The sequence below is a fragment of the Eulemur rufifrons genome, chromosome 24 (assembly GCF_041146395.1).
Source record: "Eulemur rufifrons isolate Redbay chromosome 24, OSU_ERuf_1, whole genome shotgun sequence".
NCBI lineage: Eukaryota > Metazoa > Chordata > Mammalia > Primates > Lemuridae > Eulemur > Eulemur rufifrons.
In genome coordinates, this window is record NC_091006.1 from 21,192,610 (window position 1) to 21,217,244 (window position 24,635).

The 24,635-nt window shown below is 37.0% G+C and overlaps 1 protein-coding gene across 8 annotated transcripts in view; it reads right to left on the reverse strand.

The window, feature by feature from the left end:
- The window catches only part of MTHFD2L (methylenetetrahydrofolate dehydrogenase (NADP+ dependent) 2 like), an 85,052-nt gene that overhangs the window by 21,642 nt on the left and 38,775 nt on the right, over positions 1-24,635 (reverse strand). For all 8 annotated transcript variants that reach the window (XM_069458312.1, XM_069458311.1, XM_069458310.1 and 5 more), the window contains one exon: positions 18,486-18,578. In XM_069458312.1, the coding sequence (XP_069314413.1) occupies positions 18,486-18,578 (93 nt within the window). The remainder of the gene's footprint in view (positions 1-18,485; positions 18,579-24,635) is intronic.

The window sequence follows — 24,635 nt, forward strand, 5'->3', positions numbered from 1 at the left end:
TACTACTGTTTGATCCAGCAATCCCACTACTGGGTATTCACCCAAAGGAAAAAAAGACATTCTATAATAAAGACATCTGCACTCGAATGTTTATAGCAGCACAATTCACAATTGCAAAGATGTGGAAACAACCCAAGTGCCCATCAATACATGAGTGGATTAATAAAACATGGTATATGTATACCATGGAGTTCTATTCAGCCATAAGAAACAATGGTAAACTAATACCTCTTGCATTATCCTGGATGGAGCTGGAGCCCATTCTTCAAAGTGAAGTATCACCAGAATGCAAAAACAACCATCACATGTACTCACCATTAAATTGGCATTAATTGATCAACACTTATGTGCACATATGGAAGTAACATTCATTGGGTGTCAGGCAGGTGGGAAGGGAGAAAGGAATGGGTAAATTCACATCTAAAGGGTGCAGTGTGTATTTTCTGGGGGATGGGCATGCTTATAGCTCTGACTCAGGAGATGCAAAGGCAATATATATAGCCAGTGTTTGTACCCCCATAATATTCTGAAATAAAAAAAAATGATGGCCATACCTAAAACACACAGAGCACTAGTCTACACCATAGGAAACCAAGTTTTCCCTAATGTAAAGATGTAACCATTACCACTTGAGCAAGTGTGAGGCTATATCCTTATTCTCACCAATTAGAACCCCAACTGGGTATTTTCATATGCTTATTTGACAACCTCAGGATTGAGTTCACATAAATTAAAAAATAAGTAATCCCTCCTCTATGGATCCTCCTATCGTAGTCATCTTTAAGTCTTTATGAAACAGCTCAGTCAAGCCATCCTGATAAAAGAAAGCACCATATTTACACATCACTGTAATTAGTAGAGTTCAAAGAGCTGTGTAAACATTATCTAATTAAACTTCACAACAATTCAGTGAAGCAAGAAAAGGTTTACCCATTATCCTCATTCACAGAAGAGAGATTTTTGAGGTGCTGAGAGGCTAAATGATTTCTTAGTTTCACAATGATGAGTCAGAGGTGAGGCTGGGAACAAAACTAGAACTCTAATTCAGATATAAAAGTAACACCATGGAAATGCTTATTCAGGTGGATCACTCCTTCATCTGGAAGTTGTCCTACTAAATAAATAATGAGAGTAATTGGAATGGAATTTGTATTAATGTATAAGTTTCTTTCTACATTAGAAAAACTTTCTTCAGCATTATTTGCTTTGCAAACAGTAATATGATGGCTAAATACATCTTAGCTAAATAGAGCCTATATTAGTAATGAGAGTACCACAGAGTCTTCTCTTAAGAATCCTCCTGTTATTTCTAGGAATCCTTAAGAAGTGTTTACAAACCAGTGAGTCAGTGGCAGTGACCACAGAGCATATCTTGTTCCTTTTCTTTTTTCCTGGCTTCTTGAGTTCCTATCTGATACCTGTATGCCTGTGACACCAGCTGTGAGCATAATGTCCATGCCAAGGACAATAACTGAATGCTCCCCAAACTACTACTCCTTGAGGTACCAGAATGGTGCTAGTTTCGTTACAGATCTTAGGGCCAGCAGTACCCTACTCTATGGAATCCTTTTGTATTTAGGAATTCAAAGGATCATTTGAGTAGTTCCATCAGCTTCTGCCTTGAACCATTTTTCTGCAAAGCCAATGGATGTGTAGGGTTCAAATGCATGCTTCTCTTTTCTTCCTTCCACCAATCAGATCTTATTCTCTGCATATAAACATTGGTTTATATGCAGAGAATATTGGTTTAACATTGCATGTGGATTATGGGGAGAGCTTGGAGGCCAGTGGGGGCAATAAGCAACATAGAGTATTCAAGTCAAATGGAATGGGTTTCAAACATTTTTGGACCCTTTCTTTAAAGGAAAGATATTTTCCAAGCTTAATGTGTAAAATGATCAAAGCAAGGAGAGCTGTATTAGTTGAAAAGAAAAGGTGGAAGAGAGCTCTGCAACCAGCCAAAAGCCCCTTAGTTTCCTCAGAGCTCATTTGAAAACCAGTAAATCCAATCCCTGTGTTGTTGTTATTGCTTATATAGATTTAGGGGGTGAAAGTGCAGTTTTGTTATGTAGATATGTAATATTACATGGTGGTGAAGTTTGGGCTTTTTGTGTACTCATCATCCAAATAGTATACATTTTACCCAATAGGTAATTTTTCATCCCTAACTCCCTCCCACAACTCTAGTGTTTATTATTCCACTTTGAGTGTCTATGCATACCCACTTTTTAGCTCCCACTTATAAGTGAGAATATGCAATCTTTGATTTTCTGTTTCTGAGTTATTTCCCTTAGGATAATGGCCTCCAGTTCCATCCAAGTTGCTGTAAACAACATTATTTCATTCTTTTTTATGGCTTAGTAATATTCCCTGGTGTGTGTGCATGCGTGTGTGTGTATACACATATACATATCCCACATTTTCTTTAACTAGTCATTGGTTGGTGAACACTTAGATTGATTCCGCATCTTTGCTATTGTGAATAGTGTTGAGATAAACATATGAGTACAGGTATATTTTTGATATGATTATTCTTTTTCCTTTCGGTAAATATCCAGAACTATGTTTAGTTCTTTGAGAAATCTCCTCCATATTGTCTTCCATAGAGGTTGTACTAATTTACATTACCAACAACAGTGAATAACTGTTCCCTTTTCTCTGCATTCTCACCAAAAATTGTTTTTTGAATTTTTAATAATGGCCACTCTAGTGTAAAATGGTGTATCATTGTGGTTTTAATTTGCATTTCTCTGACAATTACTGACGTTGGGCATTTTTTCATATGGTTTTTGACCATTTGTATGTCTTCTTTTGTCTGTTCATGTCCTTTGCCCACTTTTGATGTTTTTTGTTGTTACTGTTGTTGTTTAGTTCCTTGTAGATTCTGGATATTAGTCTTTGTTGGATGCATATTTTCTTCCATTCTGTAGATGGTCTATTTTCTCTGTTAATTATTTCTTTTGCTGTGCAGAAGCTTTTTAGTTTAATTAAGTCCTATTTATTTACTTTTGTTTTTGTTGCATTTGCCTTTAGGATCTTAGTCAAATTATTTGCCTGGGTTAATGTCCAGAAGTTTTTCCTAGGTTTTCTTCTACAATTTTTATAGATTCAGGTCCTACATTTAAGTCTTTAATCCATCTTGAGCTAATTTTTATATATGGTGAGAGAGAGGGATCCAGTTTCATTCTTCTGCTTATGGCTACTCAATTTTCCCAGCACCATTTATTGAACAGGGTATATTTTCCCCGGTGTATGTTTTTGTCTGCCTTGTTGAAGATCAGTTGGTTGTAGGTATACAGCTTTATTTAGACAATTCCTTTGTTTTAAGGACATAGTTCTGAAGGCCAGATAGTCTGGACAATACATACAAATGAGGCCTTACCTTTAGGAGATAAAAACTACTGTTTTATAATCCCTGGTATTCCCTTCATATTTATTCTTAGATCTTCCCCTCTCCCACCTCCTTTAAGCATGCCAGCAGCAGCTGAGGCATTCTGTGCTCATTGACTCAGAAAAGTGAGACAGACAAGAAAAAGAAATGGAGAAGAAAGAACTTACGTCCTAGCTTCAGATTTCAAAAGCCTAGCACTTTAGGGGAACATAGAGAATCAAACAAGGAAATGGAAGGGGTAAGTGGGTAAAGTCAGAAAAATTGAAGAGGAAGCGGTGAGAGCTTAGACTTCAGAGGTTCCCAGGGAGATGTTGCTAGTCAAAGAGCAAGACACAGAGTGAGGGCAAGTATTCTTTTGTAAAACTTTTGTCGTGTGTGTGTGTGTGTGTGTGTGTATGTGTGTGTGTGTATACACACACACACACATACACACACACGGAAAGACATACATACATTTTATATATAAAAAAACAATGAAATGTTTTATATATATACACACACATACACATATAAACATGTGCATAAGTATATATTAAGTCATAAATTTGTGTTATATATTGCATTAAAGGCCCTACTTCCTTATTTCCTATCCCCCACCCCAGAGATTCAAACTCATTGTCATGTGACTTGGCTGTTCATTTCATTAAAGAAGTTGAATTTCCACACTTTGAATCTGAGTCTGGCTATAACAGTCAACTTTGTCAGTAGAATAAGACAGAAAGGACAGTGTGCAAGTTCTAAGCGTAGACTCAAGAGGTCTCACATGTTTCTACCTGTCCTCTGGCACTTCCGCCATCACCGCAAAAAGGCCACATCTGGGCCTGTATGCCAGTCCCAGGATGAGGACGAGACACAAGTGGAAACAGCTCGAGTGCCTCATACAAACCCAGATTAGAGCAGAGCCCCCAGCAGATTCGCAGATGTGTAAGTAATCCAGCCGATTTATCAACATATGAATGAATCAACCTGAGATTAGCTGAACCTAGCCTAGGTGTTAATTCCCCACCAAACCACAGACTGGTGAGTTATAATGACAGTTGTTGTAAGCCACTGAATTTTGGCATGGCTTGTTCCACAGCAATAGTAGGAAGTAAAATATATTTCTTTTTTTTTTTTCTTTTTTAAAAATTTACTTATATATTTTTTAATTGTGTTTCCTTTTTTTTTTTTAATTTCAGAATATTACAGGGGTACGAATGTTTTGGTTACATGGATTGCTTTCGTACTGCTTGAGTCAAAGTTGTAAGTGTGCCCATCACCCAGATAATGTACATTGTACCCACTGGGTATGATTTCACCCATCCCCTCTCCCCTCTCCCACCTGCATGACTTCCATTAAGTTTTACTTTCATCTGTGCACATGAGTGCTGATTGGTTAGTTCATGTGGTGTTTGTTTTCCCATTCTTGCAATACTTCACTTAGGAGGATGGTCTCCAGTTCCATCCAGATTGTTGCAAAAGGTATTAATTTGTTTTTTGATGGCTGAGTAGTACTCTACGGTGTACATATACCACATTTTATTAATCCACTCACGAATTGATGGGCACTTGTGTTGATTCCACATCCTTGCGATTGTGAATTGTGCTGCAATAAACATTCTAGTGCAAGTGTCTTTTTGATCAAATGATTTTTTTTCCTTTGGGTAAATACCCAGTAGTGAAGTGAGATTGCTGGATCAAATGGTAGGTCTCCTTTTAATTTTTTGATGAATCCCCATACAATTTTCCATAGAGGTGGCACTAGTTTGCAGTCCCACCATGCCATAACTGCTTGGATTTGTTAGGGAGTACAAAAACCTACCAGAGACTCTGAAAAATATTATTAGCAAAGGTAATAATAAGTTAAAGATAGGCACAATTAAAAAGAATTACACACGGAACCTCTAAAGTTTTAGCACTATTCAGAAAAATAGCAGGAAAATATCCACACAGGAAAATATTTTCATTACTTTAACACATATTAGTTATAGAGCTACGGTGTGCCAAGTAGTAGGTGCTGGGGATAAGGCAATGAGCAAGACAGACAAAAGTCCCTTCCCTAATGGAGCCTACATTCTCATAGGGAAGATAGCTAAAAAGCAAATAGACAGAAACATAATACACTAGTAATGATAAGTATTAGAAACAAAAATGAAAGGCTATGATTTTCAGATAGGCCTCTCTATACATATGTTTAAACAGGGACATAAATGAAGTTAAGAGAGTGTGATTATGCAAATTAGTGGGTCTCAAACTTTTTGGACTCAGAAGCCCTTTACAATCTTAAAAATTATTGAAAACTCAAAAGAGCTTTGTTTATGTAGCTTATATCTATGTATTTGAACATATGAGCAATTAAAATTTGTAAATTGTTTAAATATTTACTTCCTTTGGAAAAAAAATAAGTCTATTACATGTTAAAATAAACAACATATTTTAATTAACTATATATTCCAAAACAAAAAAATTACTGAGACAATAGGCATTTTCTTACAATTTTGAAAATCTTTAATTTCCAGCTTAACAGAAGACAGCTGGATTCTTAAATCTGCTTATGTGTTCAGCCTCACACACATACGTAGTTGGAAAAGGGAGGAATGTTTTAATAGCCTCTTATGATAATTGAGGGTATCTGTCTTTGCTTCTCTACCAATACTTGACAACTGATAGTTTCTTAAAGGTTAGTTGCAATGTGGAATTTGAATCCATTTCAACAAACTTTGTAAAATTCATACTCTGTAATATTAAAATCTGTTGGTCTATCTAGCATTTTGAATGGATTTAGTGATATCATGCATTGCTTATTTGGAGAATATGACTTCACTGAATTTTGTAGATATTACAAATGTCATATATCATCATACAACATAAAAATTACACTCATTAATATCACTATTGATCTCATGAGGAAAAAAGCATTAAGCATTGGAAAGCTGTCAAGCTCATGATGGGGGGAGGGGGACACTGCTTTTGCAAAATTCTAAGTTTGCAGGAAATCAAACCACCCCAGAGGGCCAGTACAAATCCACCACAACTCACCTACCAGTCTTTGCTTTGGTATCTTCCTTCTCACTGACAAAAGCAGATCATTGGGCACCTGACTCATTTCCTGCAAAGCCAATAGATGGTTCTATCTCTACTACCAAGCAAAGACCTCCCCACTCATCCATATTTCTGGTCTGAGTATCCTAACACTTCCCAGCAGACTGGAAACACTGTGGTGAGGAACGTAATGAATGACCTCACTCGTCACTTGAGACCCCACCCCCCACAGACAGGGAGCGGCATTTTCTCCCACAGGCCCAACCTTACACATGTAATAATCACATAACAACAGCTGGAACAAACAGTAACAAGAGACTTTTCTGTCACACCTATAAACAAACTGAATGGTGTTATTTCTAATTTTGGTCCTCCATAAGATATAAAAATAGTGTTATTGAACAATGTTTTGGACTAAACCTCATGGAGCCTACTGTCATAGGTGAGGTCAGTGTATAAGCCAAAGTCAGGAAAGAACAAGTGCTTTGAGAGAATGAAAAAAAAGCTCTCTTCACTCCTAGGGATTTAATGGGTAGCTCTGTTACCTTGCCTACAAGCTTTGTTTTGGGAGAATTTATAGGTGCTTATAATATACTTTGCAATGCAAGGTGGAATCTTGCCACTGACTGGGAATAGGTCATTTCAATATTTTTTTTTTTTTTTTTTTGAGACAGAGTCTCGCTTTGTTGCCCGGGCTAGAGTGAGTGCCGTGGCGTCAGTCTAGCTCACAGCAACCTCAAACTCCCGGGCTTAAGCGATCCTACTGCCTCAGCCTCCCGAGTAGCTGGGACTACAGGCATGCGCCACCATGCCCGGCTAATTTTTTGTATATATATATTTTAGTTGTCCATATAATTTCTTTCTATTTTTAGTAGAGACGGGGTCTCGCTCAGGCTGGTCTCGAACTCCTGACCTCGAGCGATCCACCCGCCTCGGCCTCCCAGAGTGCTAGGATTACAGGCTTGAGCCACCGCGCCCGGCCCTTCAATATTTTTTTATTCCGTTTTATAATTATGAAATGAACACACCTTACAAAATTCACTTGGAGAATCCAGAGAAAGATTTATAAAGAAGGAATCAATATCTATCACCTATCACCCATCAGATGTTAGAAGTAACTACTCTTCTCAAATTGTATTTTTAAATCCCATCCTTGTTTTTCTGTTTGTGAGAGTGTGTGTATGTGTGTGTGTGTGTGTGTGTGTGTATGTATGTATGTGTATGTGGTCATATATCTCTATCATGGATATAATGTAAGTATTTTTCAAGATATAGTTTCATTGGCTTTGCATAATTCTTTTTTATAAATCCACCATCATTCGTTAAATGTTTCTACATTGTTGGATGCTTAGACTGTTTCTACTTTTTACTATCATAAATAAATCTGTGCTAGATATCCTTGAATGTTATCTCTGTAAGCCTCATTATAATTCTTTTTGTGATAAATTCATAGGTATAGTATTTTGGGAACTGAGATAATGTCCATTCACAAGCTTGTATCCAAAACAAATTTTTAAAATTTATTTATTTATATTTGAAAAAATTTACTTAAATTTACTATCTAATCCAGTGGCCACAATAAAATTAATGTCATTTTCTGAGTTCCTCCTAAGCTGTTCAATACTCTTTTGCAGAGCTTCCAATAAAATGTCAGAAAATGTATCATAAAGTAAAGGAGGGGGAAACTCCTTCAAATGTTTTTATTCAAAATAAGTAAATCTAGAAGTGATATCTTACTGACCTAAAAGAACATATGTTACTGTTAGTACACATGGAGGAATTCTCATTCATTTTGGTGTGGTCTACCATGTTATGTTTAGGAATACACTGACCAACTATCATGGGAAAGATATATATTGAAGCATATCCTTTGAGGGGTGTGTGTGTGTGTGCACACATGTGTGTGAGTGTGTGTGTATTTTATGGAGAAAAGGAATCTTTCTTATTATCTTTAAAATAAATGAAAATATCAATTATGAAACACCAACAATAGATCACTCAACAGAAACATTATTGCAATGTGCCTGCCTTCTTATACAATGTAATATCTCATCTTTGATATTATTATCTTGATTTAAAGGGCATATATCAATAAAATACTACGAGTGAAACGCCTGAAATCTGCACACTCATAGAGCTATAACTTATTTGAATTTCTTCCAACCATACTCATACAGCCCGTACTCGTGTGTAGTACTCATTAATTCTCAGGTTTTGTAACAAAGGTAGGTCATTTTAAAATAAGCAATTACTAGTTAACTAAATCAGAAATAAATCTGGGGGAAATACAAGTAGATGAAAGACGGAAAGACAGAGCTAGAAACGGTTTTCTGATTACATAAATGGGAAAAAGAGAGGACTTCCATAGAAAGTTGCCTGAGGAGGTGCAGCAGATATATACCAGCACACAGCCCTTGATCCTCATCGCTCTCCTTCAGACCCAAAGCCACACCTAAGGCAGGTAAGCAGGTGCACCGTCATACTCTCCACGGCACATTTCAAACACCGCCTCTGTACAGATTATTACACAAGCATTGACGTGCAACATTTTGATCCCTAATTTTTTTTTAAATTTCACTGGATTTTAATTAGATGTGCGGATGCTATTGCAGAGCCACGACTAATAGTGACTATAGATCTAATGAAATCATTTTCTTTCTGCCAGTCAACACATGTCTGGAAGAGACATTCAGCAATACCACACACTGAATACACCACAGGAATGATGACTTCACCTACAGAAGGGCTCAGATTCCTACCCACACTAGAAAGTAAAGCAACAGTATTTTCTAGTTCTTTCACTGAAGACAGTCATCATTTCTCAGTTGTTTCTCTGCCTCCTCCCTACCTTACCTTTAAACTCTGCAGGTGCAAGCTCTGAGTCAATAGTGCTCACGCAATGCCATATTAAGTCTTCATGAAGTGGGACAGCCCTAAACAAGGTATTAAAGAGAATCTCAGGCTGAATGGGCCCTGAAAACATCATCTGCCACTCCTCACCTTCTAGGAGAATAGCTTAAACCAACATAAGCACCTGACTTCTATTGAAGGAGATTCATCCCTTCAACAGCAAGATTTCTAGTCCTGAGAGTAAGGTTTTAAGTGCCCCTCAATACGTGAGTGGATTAATAAAATGTGGTATATGTATATCATGGAGTACTACTCAGCTATAAGAAACAATGGTGATCTAGCACCTCTTGTATTTTCCTGGAAAGAGTTGGAACCCATTCTACTAAGTGAAGTATCCCAAGAATGGAAAAATAAGCACCACATGTACTCACCATCAAATTGGTTTCACTGATCATCACCTAAGAGCACATTTAGGAATAACGCGGATCGGGTGTTGGGCAGATGTGGGTGGGGGAGGGGATGGGTGTATACCTACATGATGAGTGCGATGCACACTGTCTAGGGGATGGACACGCTTGAAGCTCTGACTTGGGAGGGGCGGGGGAGCAAGGGCAATATATGTAACCTAAACTTTTGTACCCCCACAATATGCTGAAATAAGAATAAAATAAATAAATAAATAAAAAAGAAATACAAAGATAAATAAGACCTAGTTCTGGCTCCAGGAGGTCACAATACAGTAAGACTCGCTTTAATACTGTCCTACTGTAATTCTTACCATTCCTTACTCATCATATATCTCATCTAGGTCCTTCATATTTCCATTTTCCTTCTCCTCTTTTATTATTTTGTTACACTTCATAATTCACAATACAATCTTTGAAAGAGAACTTGTCTACTTCAAATAGAGGCACCATGTTATCCCATGTTAGCGTGATGTATTTAAATTTTACATAATATTAAGTCATATTTTATGCCTTACATAAGAGTGTTAAATAGCTTTTTTACAACTATAAACTATGACTTCATATAGCCTCATATAAAGGAAGCTTTATTAAAAATTATTAAACCTAAAAAGAGGTAAATCCACTGAAAGTATTGGAGGGAAAATGCCTTAAACCTTCTCTTTAGTGTAGTCCAGATGACATTTATTTGAGTCCCTTGCTGGAAGAGAGTGATAATATTCAAGGGACATATCCAAAAAGGGAACAGAAACCCTGTAGTAGATTTTAAATCACCTACTGATATACCAGGAAAATATATATCTGTGTTAGGCACCGCTCTTTATAAGATATGGATCACATACTCTACAACCCAGGAGGGCTTTCAATCCATACTAGCACATAGACCCCAGCATGTCATAAACTGCTTTCACCAGAGCCTCAGGAAAGTTGAATGGACAGCACAGGTGTAAAAGAATAAATAAACAAGTGAAACCAAAGAGAATAGACTAGATGGCTAGAAAAAACTGCTGGGCACATCCATAACATGTAGAACTTTCATTTTAAGGTCCTAAAGAATTAGAGTAAATAAGTCAATAGATGTTTCAAGCAAAATTTAGGCTCCCCAGGCTCAGAAATCAGATAATCAAGCCAGAAGGGATTGAGAAAACAATTTCTTTTTGTTTTAGAAAGCATTAAAATAATTAAATAACAGGCATGGAAAAATATATTTACTAAACAAGGCTCTCTGTGGTAGGAAAAAAATACTGTGAAATTGCAATAGGCTGTGAGAATTAAAGCTGGAAAAACCAGATCAATTGGATAACCTGGCCACGCCATATAATGGAAATCAACTAAGGCCAAGGCACTGGGTAGTCATGACAAATCCACTATGCACAGACTGGAAGTGCAAGCATAAACAGAAAATTCAGGCTGTTCAAAACATTTATTAATAAAACTTAAGTTTATACATGTGAAAGAGTCAACATTTATGAAGTTAAGTCAATCATTCTACTTTTAGGACATAATTTTGTCTCTTCCATATGGCATATTTTGGTTTATCAAAGACATTTTCTCATGTTATTCAAACATTGCTTTCAAAGATGATCAAGGTTGCAGCTCTAAGGGAACAACAGGTATGAAACAACAAAATTTCAGAAAATACCATTTCTTTTTTTATATATAAAGTAAATGCTGGAGCAAGAATAGGCCATCTCTCATCGGCACTGGTCATACAAAGACAAGAATGCAATGTTATAGAACTTACCAAATTAACCAACGCTCTTCAAACTTGTCAGAGTAGAACTGTTCAACTTACACAATAGAAACAATCTTATTTTAGATGGTTATACCCTATTCTAGATGTGTACTACCACCAATGCTAATGACTTCCAAACTTAGCATTCCAGATTAGAGCTCTCTCTCAAATCCCAAATCCACATATCTCAACTCTCTACTGGACTTTTCCACCTGAATATACAAGTATCTCAAACTCAAGTTCAAATTGAACTCATCTCCTCCCACCTAAGTATCTTTCCGTCTCCCAAACTCTGCTTCCTTGCTACCTTGTTAACAGTAACACCATATACCCAGTTTCCAAAGGCAGTAAGTCCTTCTAGTCTATTTCATCTTTCTCCCTCTCACTTTCATCTACTCCTGTATTAGTTTTGACTCACACCAGTGCTACTTCCAGTCTCATTCCTGCCCAGAGGCTACCAGAGTGACTTTTCTATAATTTAAATATGATCATGTTATTTTAGTGCCTACAGTATTTAAAGGTTACCCAGGACCTACAGGATACAATCCAAATCTCTCAGTTGATTATGCAGGCTGGCCCTTCCCAAAGGTTCATCTTCATCTTTTACCATTCATAGTCAGGTACCATCATTCCATCATTTTGAAAGAGTAAATATTTTCTTTGAGAGCACTTTATAGCTCTCATTCCCTTCTATTCTGCCTAGTGAATTTCTGTTCATTCTGTGAGATGGGACACAGCTCAATAATTTAATCATCAGAATCAGTGGAACCCAGCTATCACTCCCTCTCCAATGATGCTCTCTGTTTTTCTTTTTCAGTCTCTTCTCCATCTCTGTCTCTCTCTCTTTTTCTAGATAGACAGACATATACATATCTATGCACGTACACACACACACACACATACACACATACACCCTAATATTGCACTAGCAAACTGTATAATACTAATTTGTTTGTACATCTTTGTCCTCTGCTAGGCTCTGAGGGTCTCAAGAGCTGAAACTATACTTTACATATCTTTGTTTTTCTAGTACCTGACATAGGGCCTAATACATAGTAATGGCAAAATTAGTATCTGTTGAATGAGTGAATGAGCCCAAGAAAACATGCACAGACTTATACACTACAGCACTGTTTATAACAGCTATACATTGGAAATAACACACATATGCATCAATGGAAAATGGACACTCAGCCAACTGAGCGTTATACAACTAGTGCTACATATTAACATGGGCAAATCTCCAAATCTTAATGTTAATCAGAACCAAGCAAGTTACAGAAATGTATGGCATGCTGAGATTGAGAATATGCATAATAACATTCAGATCAGACAAATCAGGGTGGAGATTATACAAGTATTCATATTATTCTTTTGTTAACATTATTCTTATGTACCTTTGTGTATGTATTATATATTTCATAATATAAACCTTTTAAAGACCTGGTCATAAAAAGATAACAAAGTGATAATGCCAAGGGCTAGAGACATATCTTGAAAGGGACCTCCCTGCCCCTTGATAATACACATACGTAACCAAGTAAAATTAAGTTTGAAAATTGTATCATTTAACCATTTAAAATACATTTCCAAGGAAATGTGTATTTCTCTACAATGAAGAAAGATCTTTGATCTACTTGTTCTTTACTGAAGAAGTTCTTTTGGATATTGCTATTAAGTCTTGTTTTACTCATGAGAAATTAGAAGTGTATATATGTGTTGAGAGAAGAACCTCCAGAGAAAAAAATCAGCTCTGCTTACCATGTGCTGATACCGTAAAGTGAAAATACTTGAAGGTGAAAAGATTTTAACCCCCTTTCAAAAGCCCCTGCAATTAGAGCAAGTTGAGAAAAAATAATACAAGGGTCTCAGGCAAATGAAGAAAAGGAAAGAAAAGCTTTGAATGGTTCTTCGGTACTCAAGTTTGAGGAATGTTTTTACTTATTTGAAGGCTAACATGGGTCAAGGAAAAATATAAAAGTTTGTATGCTTTTTTTTTACAATCTATGTTACAAAATGTTATCAATATAAATAAGAATTCTTTGGGTGCTACATGATAAATTTTCATATATTTTCATTTAAAGCATATTGTAATTTTAGTCAAAGAGTCACAACACCATAGCAGACTGAAGGGAAGAAAAGCGACGTTAATTTAGCAGCCAGTATGTGCTAGCCGTTTAATTCTTAATGTAGCCTGTAACACCAGTGTTATTACCTCCATTTTACAGTAGCTGAAAATGAAGCTTAGAGAATTAGGTGTGATTTCTAAAGTTAAATTAAAATTGAAACCAAATCTTTCTTACTGTAAAGACCACGATTTTTCCACTAGAATACCCTACCTCATACTTGAGCTCCCTTCCCCTTACACCCCAGACTTCTGTCTTCCTGTGTATCCCTAAAGCTTCATAGCATACTGATCTGTAATGATAACAGACCTACAGAATGGGTTACAAATGACACACGTGTCCATTATATATGTTAAAGCAGTTTATTAGCCTACACATAAGGCACAAAATATACCTTAATATTGAATGACATGTGTAGTCTTTGTTATACACAATGTTTAAATGATAATTTTGTTTTTGAGAATGTAAGTAACCATTAATAAACAAATAAAAAACTTAAGACCAATATGACAAATATATAGGTTCCTTGTGCAAATAATTTTAGCATGTGGCAAAGTTGGGATTTAAATCCTGGCAATCTTACTTTAGCAAGGCCTGTGCATTTACACTATTCTATACCATTGAAAATAATTGACAAAATTGAGATAAATGACAACTTTAGGAAGGAAGAGAGGAACCCTGAGAAGGTAGGCAGAGGCTGGCTAAAGGGGACAGGCTGGAGAATAAGAAATAGGATACGGGAAGAGAAATAGCATGAGTGATGCCATGGAAGGTGCTGGCATCCACTCAGGAAGTACCAGGACGGTAAGTGAGCAAGCTACACTCCCAGGTTGCATGAGCTGCGGACGGTGGAGCAGACTATTTCCACGCCCCACCTCTTGAGAAACTTCTCAGTGTCCTGACATCTTGAAAACTACTAACCCTGCTCCAAGGAGGAGGAGATCATCAGAGGGAAAACTCCATTGAGGCCTCGATGATATTTGATGGGAGTGTATCTAAGACTTGATAATATGATGGGAGAAGTGGTGAAAGGAAGTTAGTTGGTCACTTTGTGTTTTATGACAAGCAAGCATGAATATTCCAAATTACTGAATTACCCATTTACACTGTTTTATATTACAGTGTCTGTTATTAAATGTGTTGCAATAGAGACGCTAGAGTTATGACTGTGAAGGTTCATTCCTCATGCTGGAGGGAATGGCTTGGTGGGCAAAACACCAGCTTTCACCACTGTGACACTGTATCCAGAGGTTAGCACGCAAGTGGCATTGACTCAACAGCTCATCTCCTGAATACAGGTAGTGCCAGGGTTTACTCAGATGGGTGGAGGGTCAATTGGACCAATATCTATAAAAAAATTGCCTATCCTGCCTGCATAATGAAGATTCCTAGAACTTTTACAAACTTAGGATGTCCCCCAGTTTCCTTTAAGCATAAGATGCAAGAGAGCCCAAGGGTCTTTTAACACAGTCTTTGAAGATTAGCCCGATTCTGGCTCGCTTTCCCTTCTTTATCAGTAGCCTCATACAAAGCTGGTTGAGCCTCCTCCTAAACTACTCCTTTCCTTTCAACTGTTCAGTTTGCTTACTGTGTTTTAGATGCCCCTAATGGTCTCTTTACCCTTCCTTCACCCTTCTCATATTTTCTAATCTCAACATTTATCCTCAAATCAGTTCATTCATCCACTTAATGATATGAACAAATCTTTTATGAACAATTTTATTTTTTGGCTTTATCAACTACTTTACAATGATAAACTAGGAATTTTTGACTGGAATAATTATTACATTTTTTAAAAATTATATTCATTAAAATATACCAGCTAAATGTGTATCAATTTGAAAAAGTCCTTGTTCTAGTTATAATCGCAAAATCAATGCAGCACACACTTGTTGGGCACCCACTACGTGTCAGATGTTGTTCTACGCACTTACCTACCAAGCTAAAATAATAAAATACCAGGCCTATGCATGCTGTACTCCAGTGAAGATGACAGACAACTTTAGCGCTATAACCATGGTACATCACAGTGCCCTAGAAACCAATTTCTCTCTGTGAACTCTGAGAGGGACTTGAAGCTTCTTTCTTCTAATTGCATAGTGTGACAGAGTCTGATTTGTCAGGTCTGAGCTTCTAACTTAGTCAAAATCTCGATTTTGGAGGAAAATGGTTACAAGGTAAGTGATATACAGTGAAACCTATAAGATTAGTATTATGACAAACTGGAGGGGTGAGATTAGTATTAACACAAGCTAATATTATTCATGCCTCAGGATCGTCACGTGGTTTCTTCTTTTACTTTTTTCTTCTGCAAGCCCATTTCAGGATTTCATCACCACATTCCTCACTTTCATCTCTCAGACATTATCAATCTTTCTGACATATCACGCACTCCTCCTTCTTCTACTCTTTCTGACTTCTTCTAGATGAGACTGCTTCCATATATGCTGACGTTCTAGTTATGACCGTGATCCAGCCCTCCCTGTTCCAGCTACCTCTACCATTAGATCACTACCTTCTTCTTTAATACTCACTGCTAATTGTATTTGTTTATTTCCCACACACAATGCATGATGTAGTCATTTTGGTAATACTTTATTCCTATTGTCCAGTTATATGGAATTTCTTTTTTACATTCATGCATATTTTCTGTATAATTTCAGAAATTGACAAACATCTACATGTTTTATCCTTAAATTCTCCAGGGGGTTATTAATGAATTGGAAATGCAGCAATCTTTAGTTATTTCTTGTAAATTTTCAATCTTCTCTCAATAAATAAATATTAGCCAAATATTTATTTATTCAGGATGACAGTGGAGCTATATACAGGGCTGTCTTCAGGCATTCAGCCTACCTTTGTAACTAGTGAGAGGCATCAGAGGTGAAATATCAACACGAGGCAAGGAACAGGACTTGTTCCTGCCGTCTGTGTTCAAAATGTCTTCTGGCCTGCATTAGGATGGTGCGTGGCCCAGTTGGCTCCATCTAACATAGCTGCTCACATGACAGGTGCCCTCTGGTGGCAGGAGGGTGTACCTAGTGAGATGGCTGAGGGAGAGCCTTAAGAGTGTCCCCACACCTAGGGGCCTGACAATCTCCTGGCTCCTATTTTGTTAATCTTGAATAGGCTTGATTCTTCCTTTTTCTTTCCTTCCTTTATTTTCCTTTTCTAAGGAATCTATAGGAGAAACTCAAGGATGACGACAGTATCAGCATTATGACTTGTGACATAAGGTTTGATTTAGTCACAAGAGAATATCAGTGACTCTGCAAGAGGATTATGAGCACATGACTGTCATTTATCATACCAATAAAACAAAACATGAGCAGGAACGCACGCTGAGAGCTTTTGCTCCACTGGAAGAAAATTTCCATTCACTGTGATAATTGATAAATGGTAACTAAGGGCAACTGTGAAATAGTCTTTACAAGTTGTTAATTTAGGGTCAAATAATACCTTTTAAAGATAATGTAAATTTCACTCTGTCTAAAGTTAGACATCTGCATCCGAATGTTTATAGCAGCACAATTCACAATTGTAAAGATGTGGAAACAACCCAAGTGCCCATCAATACATGAGTGGATTAGTAAAATGTGGTATATGTATACCATGGAGTATTACTCAGCTATAAGAAATAACGGTGATATAGAATCTCTTATGTTCTCCTGGATAGAGTTGGAACCCATTCTACTAAGTGAAGTATCCCAAGAATGGAAAAATAAGCACCACATGTACTCACCAGCAGATTGGTTTCCCTGATCATCACCTAAGTGCACATTTGGGAATAACACTAATTGGGTGTCGGGCAGATGTGGGGGTGGGGAGAGGATGGGTATATACCCACATAATGAGTACGATGCGCACTGTCTGGGGAATGGACACGCTTGAAGCTCTGACTCAGTGGGGGGTAGGGGTAAGGGCAATATACATAACCTAAACTTTTGTACCCCCATGATATGCTGAAATAAAAATAAATAAATAAATAAATAAATAATAAAGTTAGAGATGAACAAAGATGACCACTCAAATTCCTCTCTGTTCACAAATTCTGAGTCTTATGTGTGAACATTACAAGTGTTTGTAAAAAGAAGTCAATATAATATTTATTTGCCATAAATGTATCAGTATCTGTAGCAATATTTCACATAATGTTGCTCTGCGGTCTGAAAAAGTTTATGGCTTCTCTAAACATGTCTGACTTCTGTCAATCCAGCTCAAAAGTGTACATTTGATATCACCTGAATATATTAAATACTTTCTCAGAAAAACAGGAAACACACAAAAAATCTATTATACCTCTTTAGGTCACACTTTCTTTCTTCCAGACCAAACATCCTCAGTTCATCAGACCAAACTTCATATGTCATCTTTTATAGAAAGATTCTCATCCTAGATGCTCTCCTTTGGACAATGGTCTCATCCATTAACTTTTCCCTTGAAGTCTAGAACATAATTCTTCAGCCTGGGTGTGGCCAGTGCAGCACAGTGGCTATCTCTTCCCCACACCTTAACATGCTATTTTCATTAATACAACTTGAAAGTACAAATTTCATTTTTTTCCCCATAGCTACAGTACATTATTGACCTGCACTGATCTTTTGTTGTAAATGCTGTTCAATCATGTTTGCAAAGCAATTGGCAAAGTGCGCATTTGTTCTTGTACTTAATCTGTCATCCCAAAGGCTGTCTGGGTTTTCCATAATAAAGCAACAAATGCTAACGTAGGCACAATGGACCAATGTGATGATTGCCAGGCGACAGAACCCAGTTGACAGAAGTTAGTCAGACACATACTTAACTCTTTCAAGAAGCTGTTCTTTCAAACATGTCAGCAATTAAGGAAGGAATTACTCTGCTGGTGACATTCCACCAAGTAACAGTCATGAAGGACTTACCTGCAGCGACAATGATAATGTCTGCCAGCTGAGTATGGATCTTCAACTGTTCTTTGGGGGTGTATCTGTGAGTTATTGTCACAGTTGCATCACCTGGAATGCAAAAGAATTTCCATTAGTAATTACTGAGCTTTTTCAAATTTTACAAATGCTCTAAACCTAGAAGAGTTTCAGTTATTTCCTAAGAGTAGAAAAGTTGTTTTGACATGACTAATCACTTTGAGAGCAAAAGTTAGATGAGGAAATCTCCTTGAATCAAAATATTGTACCTTGCAAGGTAATGTATGGAAAATCAAAGGGGACCAAATGAGGATAAGTGCTGACCATCATAGGAAGGCTGTAAGCAGGGTCCTAGAAACCCAGGATTTAAAATTCTGTAGTGACTGGCTAATATATTGGTGTAGGGGATACTCACTAGCTTGATAATGGCAGACAAACAAATACTGAAAACCACATGGTAAGTGCACAGAAAATGGGGCAACATAGTGCGGGACATAGGTGAAAGGTTGATTCTGTCTGGGGTAGATATCAAGGAACGGTTCCCAAAGGAAGCAATATATACTTTTTAGGTCTTAAAGCACGAGTAGGAGCATAGTAATCAGGGAAGGAAGAAAAGGGCATTCCAAGCTAAAAGAATAGCACAAAAAACACGAACCAACTTTGAAATGATGTGTTTAGAAAAGAGTGAAGAGGTCTAGTATTTAACAGGAAGTTCTTGCATGAAAACTTTAAAGGAGTGATGGTTGAATGAGAGAAGCAAGCAGCCTGAAAGATTCCAATGTTTAAAGTGGGAGCCAGTGAAGAGGAGTCGGGGGAAGGTGGTGATGAGCTGCAGTCAAGAGAAGGGTTTTTAGTAACCATGGCTGTGTGAGACTGTGTTCTCTCTTCTCCTCCTGGAAGATGTGCAAATGCTACACAGGTAACAATAACAAAAACTGCAAAATCTCCATTTTTAGAGAAAACTAGAAAACATATTTTCCACAGACTCCAAAAACACTATAAAAGTTACCAAAAGCAGTAGGTAGTAGATATCACACAGGGAGAAGGGCAGCAAAGAAGTGCAGACAATGACAAGATGGCCAGCAGCAGCAGAGTTCTGAAAATGACTCCAAAAACACACTTCCTGAAGGGGAAGTGTTCGCTCCAAAGTGCAAAAAATATAGTTTTCGTAATCGAGGCAGAGAGAATAGAAATAAAGGCAGGATAGTCTTGTTGGATCCAGCACAGTCGAGGGTGGGTGGTAACACACCCACACGAGGAGCCATTTCAGTAGGAAGCAGCCTGACTCTGTGAAAGCAGGAAGGAGTCAGAACACTGCCCAGCACCTCCCCCCAACCCCCAGCAGAAGTGTCCTGTAAACAGGAGATCCAAGAAATTCAACTCATTCAATGAGTAATAACAATGGATGTGACGCAGCATCAATAAAAAGGTACTGTATGAAGCCCAGCCCAGGGGAATTTGGAGGTGCATTTTGGAATGAAGGTGTTTTGATTCTAGTGGTGACTAGACTGGGTATCTAGTAGACGCCTATATGCGTTTGTCTAAACCAATGAAACTGCACATCAAAAAGAGTGACTTTTACCATATACAAGTTTTTAAAAATTAAATTAAAAGATACATTTAAAAAGTGGCAGAACCAAGAAAAAACAAGGCAAAGCAAAAGCAAAACAAAATTTAAAGGATTTACCAACATATCAATAAACTCAACAAAAAATGTTGTCATAGAAAAGTTGAACATTATGGCTAGACATTTTACCAAAATTTTTAAAAATTAGAAGTTAAGGTTATAAAAATGGGGAAAAAAGAATTGAATCCATAAAAATTGACTATAATGGCCCACACTAAGACATATTTTAGTAAAGTTCCTGGATTTTAAAGACTAAAAAAAGAATCCTATTAGTACCAGACAAAAATTCAGATCTCTGCATTCAATCCCAGAAACTAACAAAGCAATACCTATAAGCGACTCGTAAAAAAATTTGGGAGTCCAGGATTTTGTATCCAGTCAACTGCCTCCAAGATAAAAAGTTGTAAACAATTTTGAAAGTGCAAGAATTCAGGAAATATTGTTCCTATAAGTTTTTCCTGAGGAATGTGTGTAAAGATGCACATTAATTAATCAAAATATGTTTGAGGAAACTGGCAAAAGAACTGTTAAAGAGTTTTGAACGTATTTAATTATAGAACTAAGACGTTAAGAAAGTGTGGGGATTGGGATGACAGACTGATGGTTTGAATGTCCCCTCCCAAACTCATGTTGAAATTCAATTGCCATTGTAACAATATTAAAAGTTGGAACCGTTAAGAGGTGATTAGCTCTCATGAATGGATTGATGCTGTTCTTGCTGGAATACATTCCTTAAAAGGATGAGAGTGGCCCCCTTCTGTCTCGTTCTCACCCTGTCTTGCTCCTCTGCCTTCCACCACCACGGGATGACACAGTAAGAAGGCCCTCCAGATGCCAGCATCTCGATCTTGGACTTCCACCCTCTACACTGTGAGGAAATGAATTTCTGTTCTTTGTAAATTACCTAGCCTGTGGTACTCTGTGATAGCCGCACAAAACAGAGTAAGACACACACAAATGTAAATGCTATTTGCTTTGACTATGTAGAAATAAGGCAACTAAGAAAATTAGACTGGGAAGGGCAAAAATGAGAAAGTTTGCTGATTGTCTAATATATAACAATGGGACTCAACAAATATCATTTAAGACTGACTAATCAAATAATAAAAGTATAAGAATATTTAAAAGTATAAAGTAAACACTATGAAAAATAATTTTTTACTGGCAAATATCAGGCAGAAGACAAAAGAAATGGAATCAGGGAGGAAATGGAAACATTTTATCATTTATTTTATTAGAGTATCAATAGATACCCTATAAAGAAATAAAGAATTAAGAGTACTACATAAGGTTATCTTTAGTAATATTTAGGAAGGTTTTTGGTTTCCAGGAAAAAGAAGCTCAAAGGACTCCTGGGAGGTTCATTGCAAAGAGGCAATCACACGACACATAGTCATCAGACTGGCCAAAATAAACATAAAAGAGGCACTCCTGTTAGCCATAAGGTGAAAGCAGCAGGTAACTTACAAAGGAAAACCCACCAGACTAATTGCAGACCTCTCAACTGAGACTTTACAAGCCAGAAGGGATTGGGGCCCAATTCTAAGTCTTCTCAGAAAGAATAATGGCCAGCATAGAATTTTGTATCCTACAAAACTAAGTTTCATACATGAGGGAAATAAAGACTTTCTCAGACAAGCAAACACTCAAGGAATTTGGCAAGACAAGACCGGCCCTACAGGAAGTACTCAGAACTGCATTATACATGGATCAGCAAAATAGACACCTACCACTGTAAAATCACCCAAAAGTTGAAGGTCAAAGGCCAGATACCACAATAAGTCAAGAGGTAAAACAAAGCAACAAAGTTCTACTCAACAGGATGAACAGAAATCCACCCTGCTTATTAATTATTTCCATAAATGAGAATCGCTTAGGCTCCCTACTGAAGAGACATAGGCTGGTTGAATGGATAAAAAAATACAAGCCAAGTATCTACTGTCTCCAGGAAACACAGCTAATCCACAAGGACCCATTGATATTCAAGGTGAAGGGATGGAAAACAATATTCCATGCAAATGGAAACCAACAGAAAGCTGGTGTATCTGTTCTATCAGATAACATAGCCTTCAAGTCAACAAAAGTAATGAAAGACAAATATGGTCATTATATAATGGTAAAGGGAAGAATTCAACAAGAAGACATAACAATTATAAATATTTATGCACCTAACTTAGGTGCACTCAGATTCATAAAGCAAATGCTACTCGATCTAAACAAAATGTTAATCAGCAGCACCGTAATAGCTCGGAACTCACATACCCCTCTGACAGAACTGGACAGATCCTCCAAACAGAAAATAAACAAAGAAACAATAGACCTAAACAGAACTCCAGAACCAATGGGCCTAACAGACATTTACATTTTACCCAAAAACCACTGAATATACATTCTTCTTATCAGCTTATGGGACATACTCTAAGCTTATGGCTGAGTAGTACTCCACAGTATACGTATATCATATTTTATTAATCCACTCATATATTGCTGGGCACTTGTTCTTTCGTTAACTTAAAAAGCATGTTATGAATATTATTCAATCTATTATATAGTTTTCTTTTTATAAGGATCTATAAGAGAAATTACTTTTAGCTCTTAATATCATAAAAATGTTTTATTTTTCCTGAGCATGTTTATTTTTAATCTTAAAGACACTTAATTGGATAACTAGTCATTTTTTTTTTCCTGCTAACAAGCTCTCAGGATGAAATTAGTGACCTAATCATAGCAAATATAGTTTAGACTCAATTAAATAATTCATTAAACATATATTCAGCATGCTTGACAGTGGGAATGTATCCATGAAAATTTAATGATATGCCTATTTTTAGTAGAAGTCTTTGGCTCCATTTTTAGTTCCAGCCTTCCCCCTTCCCTTTTCCCTCATTATTCTTCATTTGCATTGCATTTTACATATTGCTATGTGCCCGTGAGTTTGGATTTTTTAGTTTTAAGTAAAGAATAGTAACAGAGGTAGCCAATAAAAACATCCCATCACAATAGCAACAGAAAGTAGATCAAAAAAGGGGCGTAATGTTCATATATAATTGTAATTAGAAATTATTCATTCCTTCCTACAACTAAGCTTTTTATAGAAAGCTCTGCTCCTCCTTTGAGATACTCTGCATAGTTATAATTAGTTAATCATTTATACTTCATTGTTTAATGACTGCCTTTCCTACTAGACTATAAGCTTAGGAGAACAGACCAATTGTCTGATTTATTCACCATTGTATTCCCCATGCTTAGCAATGAAGAAATTAGCCCCTTCATAACAAGTCAGTAGCTTGAGAAAAAAATATCTAAACAAAAAGACAGATCCTTGATGTTTTACTGGAAAATCACTGTGACCTTTTTCAATTAATGCTCTCAGCACCAACTTCCCCTCCTCTGCCCAGTGTCCTGATGTCTACTCTTTCATTCCCGACAGAAGTCAGGCACCCTCCTCTCTTAAGGAACACGAGGTAATTTTTGGGAGACGAGGAGTTTTAAGTTATTCTTTCATATAAATGCCTACAATTTTAAATAAGAAGGAATCAGTGTGTGGTGGGCACCTAGTTACTTCTCTCCCTTCTCCCCTTCCTTCCTGCCATACAATGATTTTTTGTCAACAAACAGTAATGTCTTATTTTAAATCTCTAGCTTGTGGTCTTATTTTCTATGATACTGGCATAGTATTTGGCACATAGGAGACACAACATAGACCTTTATTAACTGACTGGCTAGATGTATTATTATATGCTGAGCCTTGTGCTAAATTTCAGAAATATAAAAAGCCTAAGAAAATATTTGTTACTGAGAAATTCACACTTACTATGTGTGTGTATGAAGAAGAAGATTAGTATTGCAATGGCAGCAGATACAAACTGCAAAAGTTAGAAGACACGGGCTGCACCTTGAAGGAATGGGTGGCAGGTGGGAAGAAAGAAGGTGAGTGATGGGAAATGGCATTCCAGGCAGAGGGAAGGGATGTATAATGGCAAGAAGGCATGAAAAAAATGGTCTGTTTGGGGAACAGTGTGTAGTTCGTGCAGCTTCAGCATAAAGTACCAGGGAGAAAGTGATGGCAGAAATGGCTGAAAAGGTAGGTTGGAGCAGAACAGGATACCCTGATGAGTGATGCCTTGAACAAATCAGGCTTATAGAAATTGGAAAAGATGCACTTTGTGCTAGTAATAAAACAAGTTCCTAGTACTCTGAAGTCATAGAGAAAGCAAGAAAGTGATGGAGAAAGAGAAAATGACAGAGAAATATTTGAGTTTCACTTCCCATTTTAAATAAGGTTTAATATTATTTTCAACAGTGTAATAATGTCATTTGTCTGATGAGAATACATATTTTCCAAGTACAGTACTTTCCAGATACTAGCTGGCTGAATTTAGGAGACATTAAAAATGAAATAGTGCTCCTATTATTCAATTTAGAAAATGAGAGGACTAGCATTTGTTCTTTTCTTCTGTCTTCTACCATCCACACTTAAGTTGTAATTCAGCAAAGCTAATCAATACAGAGGTTATCACAAA